This window comes from Quercus lobata, chromosome 2 (assembly GCF_001633185.2).
Source record: "Quercus lobata isolate SW786 chromosome 2, ValleyOak3.0 Primary Assembly, whole genome shotgun sequence".
Lineage (NCBI taxonomy): Eukaryota > Viridiplantae > Streptophyta > Magnoliopsida > Fagales > Fagaceae > Quercus > Quercus lobata.
Window position 1 is genome coordinate 99,206,305 of NC_044905.1, and position 13,887 is coordinate 99,220,191.

A 13,887-nucleotide genomic window follows, 5' to 3' on the forward strand; every position below is an offset into this window, starting at 1 on the left:
GAAAGCTCCCAGGCATTACTACTCGGAGGATGTTATTAACCAATCGCTGGCAAGAAGTTTCGAATCAATGATCTCATGGGTATGATGAGGTTTTAGGAACCACTTAGCCAATCTATTGGAGTTTCTAACATGGTATAGTTAATACAATATATTAGATTTTCTAATTAAACTATATATATATATGTGTGTGTGTGTGTGTGTGTGTGTGTGTGTTTTAAATTTTGTAAGAATTTTTTTTAAGGAAACATAATGCATTTACATTTAATTATTATATAAGGTGAGATATTTAGTGAATAATGTGATGTGTGGTTGGAATTTGTTTATAGTATTCCCTACAAATGACACATCTGCTACACATTTTGAATGACCTAAAGAAGAAACCGATATAAGTAAATTAATTACTTATATTAGGAGGAAAAAAAAAGACTTTAACAAAAAAAAATGTAATTTTATCAAGAATATATCCATATTAGGCTGAGAATGTGACATAATTGTTAATAAAGCAACTCTTCTTTTTACACATACCTATCCTCCCTAAACATTACCGAAGTGGATCGAACAGACCAAAGTGAATTGAATGGATGGGGTGGACTGAAAAGATTGAAATAGAACTAGTGGATCAAAGTAAACCAAAGTTAACCAAAATGGACTAGATGAATTGAAATGCTACGTTAATGTGATTCAATAAGAATATAGAAAGGTTTTAGATATTAAATAAATATAGATGTCAAAACTCAAAGGCTTACATTTTCTGGTGAAAACACCTTATACTTGATTAAATTGTTATCTTTATGCAAAAGCTTGCATTTTCCATTGAAAATATAGGAAGTTTGCTAAAGGATTTTAAGCTAAATTATTATTATAATTATTATAATTTTGGTTAAAAAGTTTTATGTGAGGGGAGGCTACCCCATACCAGGGTCAGGGCAAGCCGCAGACCTCAAAGAGGACTTACATTGGACTTATAGATCGCCCACAAAGAATGACTGTTGGCAACAAGACTCGAACCTACGCTTTTTGGACGAAACATTTAAGCCTTACTATCTAAACCAAACTCCATTGGCTTAAACTAAATTATGCACTTCAACAAGTAATTATTCAGTATTTTTTTCAATATCTAATAATTTTCACCTTTGTTTGGAAGTGATTTAAATTATGAGATGAAATATATAATATTTAAGAAAATATTTTTAAAGGAAAGAATTTAAATCCCTCCACCTCCTCTCAACCATGATGCATAAAATTAATAATATACTCCAATAATAAGATAAATCATTAAAATTAAAACAAATTCCTTCACAAACACAAATTTATTATTATTATTATTACTATAATTTTGAAAAAATATATAAAAATAAAACATTCACAGTAAAATAGTTCTTCTCTAATAACAAGGAGAGAGGAGGAACACTAGTTTTTCTGGGTTTCATTTTAGCTTCATTAGAAGAATCGCAAAGTCCAACGATCCCAAAAATGGCAACAACAGTAACTCTCCCATCGATGATTATTCCTCGGAGTTGGAATTCGAAACTTTCTTCTCCACACCAAAACGGACCGTTTTGGGCCAAGAAAACACCCTCGATTTCTAGCACTCTTTCTCTCTCATCCACAAAAATTAGCAGAAGCAGCTCTTCTACTACCTTGCCTGCTGCCTTGCCATTCGATCTCTCTCCTCCTCCAATCGATCACGACTTCCTCGTAAGTAGTAGCCTCATTTTCACTACATGCCTACATTTTTTTTGTGCCAAATTTCATATATATATATATATATATTGAAGTGACCAAAAGTGTATTTATGCTTCCAAAATTAGGATTTTTATTTGTGGTAATTTAGAATTAACAGTTTTTAGAGTAATTTCTCTCAAAACATTTTTTTTCTACTTCTTGTATTATATATGCAATTCGCCCTAATTAATTATTGTTACACACACTGAGTTATACACTGTTGTGCACACTTTAACTGAAGTGAAAACACGATTTCAGACTGTGTGTAACTATCACCACTCTATATGCAATATTGTTCACGAGTGTGACTAATGTTTTTTATGTATATGCAAGCACTGAGAACCTCATCGCTCAACTAGCACTTCCTGATATTTTCAATGGGGTGTCAAATTTCAAATGTATATATACTAGTCAGTAATCCGTGCAGTGCACGGCAATGTTTAAATATGAAATTTGATAATTATTAATAGGGTATTAAAAAAATATGATAAGTCTCCATTTTGGGAACCGCTTATTTAACTTTTTACTAAAAGTGTGCTGAAGTATACTTGTACTTTGAAAGAGTGAGGTTTTTAAAAAGCTGTACATAAAAGTTAAAAGCAAAAAAATTGGCTTATAAGCCAATGCTAAGCGGACACGTAGTAAGATTCTAATGGAGGGTTTTAATGTAAAATATAATTTAAAATCAATTAAAAATATGTACTATTAGAATAATGACATGTAAAATTTTGAGGTCTCATAAGTTTATGTGGAAAGATTTCATGAGGTGAACCAAAAGTCAAACATTTTTATTTTTATTTTTATTTTATATATATTATATAGATATTGTGTACGTATGCATGCATGTGTTACTTATATAATATTAATATTGTACAATATATAAAAAAAGAAAAAAGAAAAAGAAAAAGATACCTTTATCTGAATTGGAAGAATGGTTACCAAATTTTAAAATTTTGTGAATTTAATGAATCAAATAATGCCGTAGGTTTAATAGCTTGAATCTTTGCAGGATGCTCTGACACTTTCAGGTACAAAGGTTTCGGATGATGGGATTGTTGAAACATTTGACAATGATGATGAAGCATTAGATGCGGTTGATAATGGGGTTGTGGTGCGTATTTGATTTGATCATAGTTCTAAACCTCTGCTCATTTTCCTCTTCTGTTTCTTCCTCATGCTATTGCTTAGTTTGGTTAACTTTGTGAAGGAAATGGTTCTTTGTATATGATCCTCCAGCTTTGTCATATTCGTGAATTGCATGAGTGCATTTTAGCTTCACATATTACTGAGTTTTTAAGACATGACAAGTAGATGCACATGCAAAGAGTATTGATTTTTATACTTTGCCATTGAAGTTGCATTATCAGATGTCATTTTTTCCCTTTTAAAAGGTTTTTATTGCAGAGTCTGGTGCAGATAAATTCTGTGTTGATTTTTAATTGGTATTTTATTTTGGTAATTGTGAATAAGAAGAAGATTTAGTCATGGTTCCATTATTTGTTCTCTGATCAATTAGACATAGTTGTGACAAAACTTGGAAATATGTTGAACATATTCACCATTGAATACCCTAGCAATAGATTTTAGTTAGTGTTAAGCAAGACACTCCACTTAGTTTCCCGAAACAAATATTTGAAGTGCTCTGAGGAATCCATGAATAAATAACACAATGTAATCTAGCTCTGGGCGTGCCAAAGCAGCTAAAACTATCAGGCATTGATGGTCTAGGCTTATGCTTGGGCTTAGTCAGCTGGTTCAGCTAGTCACAGCTCATAATTATTTGCTAAGTACAACTCTGTGCTTATTATGTAGTTTCAAATAATTTAATCCCTGCAGCTGTTGTGGAATATTTTTGATGACATTGTTTACAAGTTTTATAAGACTGAAAGCAGTCTTTGAACTTATTTCTTTTGGTAAGCTTTTAGCAATCCATTGTGTTTGAGTTTTGACTAATCTTGATCATGTAGCTTTGGCTTTATGGCTTGATTGTATTTCTTTTTGTGACATCTGACATCTGACATCTTAGGTTGTGGACCTTTCACATTATGGCCGGATAAGAGGTACATTTTCCTTTCATGTACTTTCCTTATCATCATCATCATCATGTTAGCTAACATGTTGGTATTATTATCAGACATATTAAGTATTACAAGTTCAGAAACTGCCTTATTTAATAATTGACATTTTTCACCGTCATCTTTGCATTGAACTCGTGGTTTGTTTTTTCATATTATTAAACTTATGATGTATTTTTTGATTGAATGCTTGAGGTTTACCATTCTAATTTATCTAAAGCTCATGTTTGTATATGGTGGTTCCATTCTTTTGTTTTTGTCTTTTTTTCTTTTTTTTTTTCTTCTTTTTTTTTTTTTTTTTTTTTCCCTTTCTCCTATGAATAATATGGATTCAACTGACATGAAGTTAGTGGAGAAGACCGTATCCAGTTTCTTCACAACCAAAGCACTGCAGATTTTGAATGTCTTCACGAAGGACAGGTAAGTTTTGTTAGGATGTGAAATTATTTCTTTGCATTCATAGAGTTCCTACTTATATCAATACAAATTTACAGGCTTAAGTAACAGGATTTCTCATTGAAATCCGTAGGGATGTGACACTGTTTTTGTTACACCAACAGCTCGGACAATTGATCTTTCACATGCGTGGATCATGGTAATCTTCATCGTTCTCCCGTGGCTGATGGCTTTCTTGCAATGTAATAATCTTAGTATTTTGTTAGCTGATTAGAATTTTTTTTGGTTGCTTTTGTTCACAGAAAAATGCAGTTTTATTAGTAGTTTCACCAGTGACGTGTCAAAGTATAACTGAAATGCTGAACAAGTAGGTGCATCTTGTTGAGTTGTATTTCTTCTTGTTATTATTTACTATTAGTAGTAGTAGTAGTCTTTTGTATTGCAAATAAGGATAGTATTTGTTATGTCCAGCAAAAATGTGGTTCAATGGCTGTCAATAAAAATATACAGTGGGCTTTTGACAGATTAGATGATACCAACAGAGTACAATGTAGAAAAAATAATTCATCCATGTTGTTGAATTAAGGTCTTGTTTAGTTGAGTGAATACATTTTTTTTATGAAACTTTTTTCCCCCTAAGTTATTGTCTTGTGTTATTAAATCTTCTGCTCACTATATTGATATCAAGAGAAAAGATTCATGCAGTAAACCTTTTATGAGGAATTCAATTGTAGGTACATATTTCCCGCTGACAAGGTCGAGATTCAAGACATCTCCAAGCAAACTAGCTTATTTGTTTTGGTTGGACCCAGAAGCAATCAAGTAAGAAAGATATGAAGTTCTCGTATATTGCTAGATATTTTTCCAGCATTCCATTTGATGCTTTTGAAGCTTTGAATTTGATGAGATTAATGATTGTAATCATGGTGATCAGGTAATGGAGGGGTTGAACCTTGGTGATCTTGTTGGACAACCTTACGGCACACATCGACATTTTAGTGTATGCTTCAATGATTTTCTGGACTGTTTTATGAGCAATTTGTGCTTATTAGTTTATTTTCATGTGAGAATTACTAGACATTCTCTCTTACCTCATTTCGCTGGTCAAATGTATTTATGCAATGAATTCTGTTACAATTTTCATCTGATACAATATATGATCATTATTGTAGTCAATGACTTGATTTTGGAGTCTGAGTGATGCTATATATATATATATTCATTTTAAGTTGACACATAATTCAGGGATCTTTTTTTTAACATAAAATGGTTCTGTTCTGTGTGTACATCAGTTTTCTAGTGTGATTAATAAAGCATTTATGTTACGACCAACCTGGGGAAAATTACATGTTACATCATTGTAATTTGCCTCATATGACAATTTTTTTGATGTGACAAATGATGTGTCCTCAGCCCATGACTTAACTCCATTTAAAAATTGTATTTATAAGTGTTAAATTCTGGCTTGGAGTAAATATCTACAGAAACCAATAGCATGATTTAACACTTTGTCTTTTAACAACTTCTGTACTGAAAAAGGTTAATGCTTGTGTCTTTTAACAACTACTATACTAAAAAATTATAATCATTCAAATTACAAGTTCACAATTAGAATAATGCACTATGGAAGTATAGGAAGCCAAGAACAGCAGCAATTTATTGTGCAAATTTATCATTTGCAAATGATCTTAACCAAAATCCTTTTTCAACTTGCAGGTAAATGGAATGCCAGTTACTGTAGGGGTGGGAAATGTCATTTCCGAAGAAGGTTTTTCTCTGTTGTTGACACCAGCTGCTGCTGAATCAGTCTGGAAAACCATTCTTTCTCTGGGTGCTATCCCAATGGGCTCTAATGCGTGGGAAAAACTAAGGGTTCTTCAAGGTGGAGAATTCTTTATTGCGTCGATTGGCTTGCATGTTTGTATCTATATAATATGAGAATGGAATTTCATTATTGCAGGTAGGCCGGCTCCTCAAAAGGAACTTACTAATGAATTTAATGTCCTAGAGGCTCATCTCTGGAATTCCATCTCTCAGAACAAGGGTATTTAAAGTTTTAACTCCTGTAAAATCATTTACATAGGACAAGAAGATGGGAGGTCTAATTCCAATCTTCTCAGGGTGTTACAAGGGACAGGAGACTATATCTAGACTCGTAACATATGATGGAGTCAAGCAGAGACTTTGGGGAATTCGTCTATCAGCACCAGCAGAACCTGGCAGCCCCATCACAATTAATGGGAAAAAGGTACAAGTCATGATTCATAGAAAAATAACCCATATAATTTTTTTTTCTCGCTTATACTGTGTTTGGTCACTGAAGAAAGGTGAACAAAGAAAATGGAATTAATTTGCCGATTAGGTTTCTCATTTTATGAAAGCTTTGGAAACAAAATATCCAATCGACCACCTAAAAAAATTAGTTAGTTTATTTAGTTTTCTTCTTTGAAAATCAAAAGATAATAATATGCTAATTTAATTAGACTAAGTTTATTCAAAAAGCAGATGGATTTTTTATGCAATGGTGGTCTTTTAACAATTTTTTGTTAGGATAAGTTCATAAAAGAGGGCGTGGGGGGGCGCTAATACATGGGAAGTATACAGAGGAAAAGTTCAAAACTAAAGGTTTAAAAATTAAAAAAAAAAAAAAAAAAAGACAAACAAGCCGTACTCTCTTCATGGCTCTTGCACATAAAGCACCAATCCATAATAAATAATGCATATGTATATAATTTTCATTTCTGTTCCCTTTAAGCTATTACTCTTTCTGGGTTAACATGCACTGTAGGGTCGCATCTGCAGGGAAAAAACTAATAATAATAAAGGGGAACTTCATGGTTGTAATATATTTGTGAACTTTGTGCAGGTGGGAAAGATAACAAGTTATGCATCTGGAAGAAAAGAATCTGAGCATTTTGGTTTAGGCTATATCAAGAGGCAAGCTGCTTCAGAAGGAGACACTGTATTCGTTGGAGACGACATCACAGGGACAGTGGTGGAAGTTCCTTTTCTTGCACAGCAATGCCCACCATCACGTGGTTCAAGTTCTTGAGGTACAATTATCATGTAGATTAAGATGAACCCCTATTTTTTACAGATTGTTATCTGATCTCATTTTTCACCACTATCAGATGTAAATGTCATTTTTTGATGGTGATGACTGATGATGGCAATGGTGAAGATGTTTGATACTTGGTTCCTAGTTCTTGTTTTTAGTCCTTAATCAGGTCTTGAAATATGAAAGTAGGAAATGGTAGGGAGTGTAGGAGTGGTCTTTCTGCCCCTTGGACAGTGGGTTTTCTTGTCTTGGCTAAAAGTAGTATGGTAGATTGGTTTAAAAGCGATTTTTTTTAAAAACGTGAAAGCTACTCTGATGTCTAGAGCACTTGTTTTGCTGCTCGATTAGAGATATGAGGTTTCAAACATCAAATGTCGATTGGACTAAAATGTGATGTCTTCAATTTCTGACTCCTCTCCAAGCAAGTTATATTACTGTTGGAATACATCTCTCTCTCTCTCTCTCTCTATATATATATATATAGGCAAAGCTAAGAGAAAATCCAATTAGATTTCAAATTGGAATTCAATTAGAGTTTAATTTTGCTCCACATATCCCATCTAATCTAAGTTATTAAATTTTTGTGTCAAGTGAGTTAATTCAGTGTAAAAATTGAATTTCAATTAGAGTTTAATTTTGCGTCACGTGTCCCATCTAATTTGAGGTTTTTTTTTTTTTTTTTTTTTTTTTGTGGGGTCAAATGAGTTAATTTAGTGTAGAAACAAGGAGTCAATATAAATAAATCATTAAAAAAAAAAAAACTAATCATATATGTAACTCTATATATAAAATTAGAGGAAGAGAGAGTTTGAATGATTTTATATTTATGAGCTTTTTTTTTTTTTTTTTTTGGATAACTAAAAACAATTCAAATTTATAAGTCATTTATATAATATACTATGACTATGTATGGTCCATTACTAACTAGGTGTGTGTGTGTGTGTGTGTATTCTTTTTTAAACTAAATTTTAGAGAAAATTTAATTAAACTCAAAATTGGATTTTGCTTTTGTTAGCTTTCTATACGAATTAAATTGTTTAGATTTTTACTATTATTTTTTCTGTGAACTAATAAACATATTTTTTATCCTGTTTTTATTCAAATATTTTGTATGCGAAGATGTATATTTTTTTGTTTGAGAAAAAGATAAATATTGAACGTAGGAAATTGTAATTGAGCTGAATGATCTCATGCACCTGTCTCCATTCAATTTAGGACATACTATTTGACCAATTTATTATTTCATTTTGTGTTATATTTAGTAGAATTTCACATACAGTAATTGTGAATTAATAGTATATATGTAGTATCTAATAATGATTTTCAAAATTATATTCGCAATAGCAATGTAATGAGAAATTTGGCGTAACCAATATTATGAAAATAGCAAGGAAAAACTATTTTAGTACCTCTAAATGTCATAGTCGAACTATATCCTATATGTTTAATAACTCAAACTAACATCAACAGCACTATTACAATTCATCATTCCCGTGCATAAACACAGCTTACACACTAGTTACAATAATTTTATGTGTACCCATAAAAGTTATCAAATTATATACATTATTAATTACAAGGCACTAGGACTTGAGTATTAATTTCCCCTCTCTCATTTTTTTGATAAGTTATTCTAAGTAAATCTCAATGCCATAAAGAAGGGATAAAAACAAAAAGAATAAGTTTATGATCATCAAGTACAATCTTGTAGTATTCTACATGCTTGAGCTCGTTTTTCATCACTCAATTCTGTGGGAAACTGAACGAGAAACTTGATTCGAAGATCACCTCTCTTTCCTGGGTCTTTAGGATTTGGCATGCCTTGGCCCTTAATAACCTTTTCATAGCCAGGATATATGATATCATCAAATGACAATGTCATCTTATCACCTCGAAATAGAGGAACCGAAATTGAGCAGCCAGTGAGAGCACTGAGCAGAGGGACCTCAACTCCAATTTCCAAATCGTCACCGTCCCTTGTAAACAAAGGGTGTCTTTTTTCATCTATGGAGAAGATTATATCTGCTGGTAAGTAGCGTGGTTTCTCATCACCCTTTCCCTCAAATGTGACCTTAGTTCCTTTCTTCCATCCAGGTTTTACTTGTATCTTCAGTACCTCCTCTTGTTGGACGATCATCCTGTCACATTGTGCATCATTATAAGAAAAAGGCAATAACAATGACACAAACACAAAAATTTTTGCATCTTGTTAAGTTGACAAATCTGTAATTAGTACAACATCACTTTCACGAATACAAATCCTCTGTTCCATATTTTGTATTCAACTTTATATTCCACCAATCATAACTTGTCATGTATTTATTTTTATTTTTATTTCATTTTAAACTTTGGTTATTTTATAAGGAAAGTTAAACAAGTATATGACAAGGTGTGATTAGTAGAACATAAAGTAGAACACAAAAAATGGTACAAAGGATTTGTATTTGTTAGGCTTTTATCAATGCTTGTTTTAATTTTGTTTATTGATTATTATGATTAATTTTATTTGCTTATGTACTTCTTTTTGAAGTATTGCTTTTACCAAGTACAATTGTACTTATACCAAGCTTATTTTTTTAACTAAAATAAATCCTAGAAAATAAGGTATATCAAATCAAGCTTAATGAGCCTTGTATTCAAGAAACTGTTCCTTTGTTCTTCCAATTCAAATCAACTTCATTATGAATCAAAACACTGCAGTTTGAATAAAATCATTCATTGTCTATAGAAAAGTAAATGATTTAGACCCATGATAGAACCATTTTTTTATGTAATCAAAGTTTTTATTTTGGCAGGATTAGAAAACATAGATTATGCATAATATATGATGCATGATATACTTTGATTATGTCTCTTATAGGTTAAAACAAATGAGAACATAGGAAATGATTGATTAACTAACCCGGTATTTGTGATGACATCTCTATTGATCTTGATCTTCTTGACGCATCCTTCAAACAACTCCTCAAGAGTGCACTTGAGCTTCTTCTCGATGGGTGGAGGTTTTTTAAGTGCAGTTGATTGCGAGAATATGATCGGGGTGCTGCTCCTTCGGCTGCTCGTATTTCTTGATAGAGAAGGCACGGGGCTTACTGGCTTCTCGGTTTCTGGTGATCTCATGTTTCTTAATATAGAGGCTTCTGTTTCCGAGTTGCTCCTCCTGCTTTTACTTCTTAATAGATTGCTTTCTGTTTCTGATGGGCTCCCTCTACCCATATCTCTTGATACCATAGGGAAATCAGTCTCTGATGTGCTCCTTCTACTCATACTTCTTGGTAGTGGGGTGGAGTACCTTCTTGTATTTGGAGTACTAATGTTTGTGACTGAACGTGGGGTTGGTGTTTTGCTTCTTCTTCTACTTGCACTCCTTGAGAAGAGGGAAACTCTGCGTGTGAAGAAGCCATCTTCATCATCGTCCTGATCTTGACGAATAAAATCCGCCAGTGTTGTTGAATCGCTAGTTGTTCTTCTTCTTTCTTCATCATATCTTCCATTGACAACCTAAAAATGGAAGAAACCCAAAATAAATAAAAATCCTCTCTATACAGAAACTACAATGAAAAATCCTATGTATGTAGAAGCTAGAATGAAGAATCCTGTATACATAAAACTAAAATGAAAAATCCCATATAAATAGAATCTAAAATTCTAAATGCTCTCCATAAAATTTTGAAGGTCTGTTTAAATGCTGCTTATTTTGCTGAAAACTAAAAATTTATTGCTAAAAATACTATAGCAATTTTTTTTTTTTTATTGCTGAAAATACTGTTCACGCGTTTTTTATCACTTGGCTAATCCATGAAAAGTGCCATGGGATCAGTCAAAAAATTGCAAACACACGCAAACACACACTAAATGTTGTCTTCAAAATAAAAATCATATCTGATATCCTATTTTTAGTGTTCCAATTTATATTACCCCAAATCTCAATCATACCAATAGCATTCTTTTTCCCCCATATAAAGTAAATAAAACACTAAAATTGGAATAAAATATTTGTATTAGTTACTTAGTGCACAAAACTCTCAATTCTACCTTTTATCCTAATATTTTTTTTACCAGCTGGAAAGTACTTTACTTGTTATCGCATTAAAGCTCAAAACCTTGAAAATTAAAGATAGGGCTTTTGCTTGAGGCTTTATTTATTGTTAATGAATATTTCATTGAAGCTCAAACAAAATTAATCCAAATTTTATATTGTAAAAAAGAAATTACAAGTTTTTAGCCCCAGAATTCAATTTTCACCCAATTTTTATGGTGTAAAAAAAGAAAGTACAAGTCTCTAGCCCTAAAATTCATAAAATCCAGAAGTAAAAATAAAATTCCTTCTGGGGTCAAATACCCCAAATGAAAATTTGGGTTAAAACAGAGATTTAATAACCTATCTCGTTGATTTAATTTTGCATGGATTTAAGAGAAAGATGCATGAGAAATTGTATGTTTACGTACCTTATAGGCTTCATTCTTAATGCCTGGTGATCTGGCTTCAACTTCTGTTTTGCTTATGGGGCTTTTTTCAGAATGAAATTTATTGAAAAGGGATTTGTATGCTTTGCATAAATCTTTCGAGATTGTGAGGATGCTATAGGGATCAGTCGAAGGTGAACGTGGAGGGTCTCCCATGAAAATAGTGAGAGAGAAAAAAAAAAGGTTGAGGATGAAACCCACAAAAAAAATGTGATCAAAAAAATGAGAATCAATGTGTGTGGAATCAAAGATGAGAGAGAGCCTCTTGTTTCCCATTTATAAATAAGGCAAATGTTGGGTCATTTTGTTTCTCAATTAGTTGTTTCTTACATTTATTTTTGCTATATTTAGATGTAGTTGGAGCTCCAAATTTTGTTTCCTACATTAATGTATAAAATTTGTTATGTCATGTCTAACTGACCAATTTTTGTTACATGTTACTCTGTAACAACCAATTTTTTTGTGACTAAATGTAAAATCACATGCACTAAATTGTTTAAAGTACACAATTTTTTAACAGTTGTCTATGTGACAGTGTGACATTGCCTGTGAGACAGTGTACATATGTGAGCAAACCAATTAATTTCCATAAATTTACATTTAAAAACCCCAAAAGAAAAGAGTGGCATGCCCCAAGCCTCCCTAATAAGTAAGTGTAACAAATTTAATCTTCTTTTCCTTATCTTTTTTTTTTTTCAATTTTTATTATTATCTATTTTGGAGTGGGGACAAAAGAGAGAGGTTATAATATGGCCACTCAATCTCATTGATCAAACCAATATTATAAATACCATTTTGGTATGTTTATTAAAATGAATTGGTGTGTTCAAGCACGATTGTGAATTTCATTTTGTTTTAATAAGTACGGTCAAAATGATTCATTCTAATCACAAAATTGGTACATTTAACATCATACTTTACCTCACCTTACTTTTTAATTTGTTTTGATTTGTTGCAGTCAATATGTGTCTCAGCTTCTTCTTTTCTTTTCCCTTCCTATCTTCATTTCTTATCTTTAAGAATTTATATTTTTATCTCTTCTTTAATTCTATTCTCTCCTCCCCACCAATGGAAAAAGTTGTTGCACATAGAAAAATTAATTGGAAATAAATACTTCAAAGAAAATACTCAATGATTGAAGTTTAGTGTCATCTTATACAATATAATTTAAACCAATTTAAAGCAAGGTTATCGATTCTGTACCATACCGGCCGATACGATCGGAATATACCGTACCGGCCAGCAATCCGGTACGCTCGACCCCTCTGTTTCGTATTGGAAAAAATACCGGCCGTACCGGCCTCATACCGGCCAATTTCGGGCAATACCGGTCGGTCGTACCGGTCGGTACAGAAAAAGGTTTTTTTTTTTTTTTTTTTTTCTTTTAAGTTTTGTAATTTTTGAATTTTTGTTAGGACAGAATGATAACTTATTTGCATTAACTTATTAATATTATTTGTTTTTTTAGTATGCAATGGTAACTTTTAAGCTTTCTATTTTTTTTTTCCCTTTTAATTAATACTAAAGTTTAAAACCATGAATAATTAGTTCTAAATTGAGGAAATGTTTTATGGTAAACTTTTATATTTATTATAATATATATACACAGACACATACATACATACATACATACATACATATATATATATATTAATATTTATTTATAAATATAAAAAATAGCGTTAAACCCGAAACAGTACACCGGTATTGATTGGTATTCGAAATATATAGTACCGGTGGCCAAACCGGTACGGTCTCGGATACGGTATTGACATCCTTGATTTAAAGGGAAAATTCTCCACTTCTTCAAATCGATTAGAAGAGAATTCCTCCAATCTATTTAAAAGTAATCCTACATATGCTTTTAGTCACATTATCTATAAATTATGTAACTTGGTTCAGTTACTTAAATATCACGCAATAAAGATGACGTGGATTATTTTCTGATAAGTATTCAAGAAAACTTTATCCCTTGACTTCCCAATAGGGTAATGCCCAAGATGTTTTTTCACAACTTGCGAATATGGCAAGTTATGATTGGTATAATATAGAATTTTTACATGGATCCTTTATTCGGCATCATTTTTATTATATATCAATTATAACATGTCACTTTAGCAATTATTAAAAGCGAGAAAATTATGTAAAAGCTCCAAGGTTTATACC

General features: G+C 31.9%; 2 protein-coding genes across 3 annotated transcripts; one reads left to right on the forward strand and one right to left on the reverse strand.

The window, feature by feature from the left end:
- The first annotated feature begins 1,379 nt into the window (after window positions 1–1,379).
- Window positions 1,380–7,667, forward strand: LOC115977488 (putative transferase At1g60990, chloroplastic). Of its 2 annotated transcripts, XM_031099361.1 has the most exons (13): window positions 1,380–1,698; window positions 2,735–2,836; window positions 3,752–3,785; window positions 4,147–4,220; window positions 4,330–4,395; window positions 4,499–4,563; window positions 4,931–5,018; window positions 5,131–5,196; window positions 5,913–6,078; window positions 6,157–6,240; window positions 6,317–6,444; window positions 7,063–7,249; window positions 7,328–7,667. In XM_031099361.1, exons 1-12 carry the CDS (start codon window positions 1,474–1,476, stop codon window positions 7,246–7,248), a joined length of 1,284 nt encoding a protein of 427 aa, XP_030955221.1. In that variant the 5' UTR covers window positions 1,380–1,473; the 3' UTR covers window position 7,249; window positions 7,328–7,667. The 2 variants fall into 2 exon arrangements, with proteins under 2 accessions (XP_030955221.1, XP_030955222.1); XM_031099362.1 differs by having other exon boundaries at window positions 7,063–7,667.
- A 905-nt stretch (window positions 7,668–8,572) lies between these two features.
- Window positions 8,573–11,938, reverse strand: LOC115963183 (chaperone protein DnaJ). The gene is made up of 3 exons (XM_031082106.1): window positions 11,704–11,938; window positions 10,157–10,755; window positions 8,573–9,392 (listed from the first exon to the last, which is right to left on the reverse strand). Exons 1-3 carry the CDS (start codon window positions 11,875–11,877, stop codon window positions 8,948–8,950), a joined length of 1,218 nt encoding a protein of 405 aa, XP_030937966.1. The 5' UTR covers window positions 11,878–11,938; the 3' UTR covers window positions 8,573–8,947.
- Between the last annotated feature and the right edge of the window lie 1,949 nt (window positions 11,939–13,887).

Excerpts from the sequence above, each read along its gene's own strand:
- LOC115977488 (XM_031099362.1), top strand. The coding sequence starts at position 1,474 with ATGGCAACAACAGTAACTCTCCCATCGATGATTATTCCTCGGAGTTGG. Across the intron at positions 4,564-4,930 it reads ATAACTGAAATGCTGAACAA|GTACATATTTCCCGCTGACA; the intron begins GTAGGTGCATCT and ends ATTCAATTGTAG. Across the intron at positions 6,079-6,156 it reads AAAACTAAGGGTTCTTCAAG|GTAGGCCGGCTCCTCAAAAG; the intron begins GTGGAGAATTCT and ends TCATTATTGCAG.
- LOC115963183 (XM_031082106.1), bottom strand. The coding sequence starts at position 11,877 with ATGGGAGACCCTCCACGTTCACCTTCGACTGATCCCTATAGCATCCTC. Across the intron at positions 10,756-11,703 it reads TTAAGAATGAAGCCTATAAG|GTTGTCAATGGAAGATATGA; the intron begins GTACGTAAACAT and ends TTCCATTTTTAG. Across the intron at positions 9,393-10,156 it reads GATGTCATCACAAATACCGG|GATGATCGTCCAACAAGAGG; the intron begins GTTAGTTAATCA and ends ACAATGTGACAG.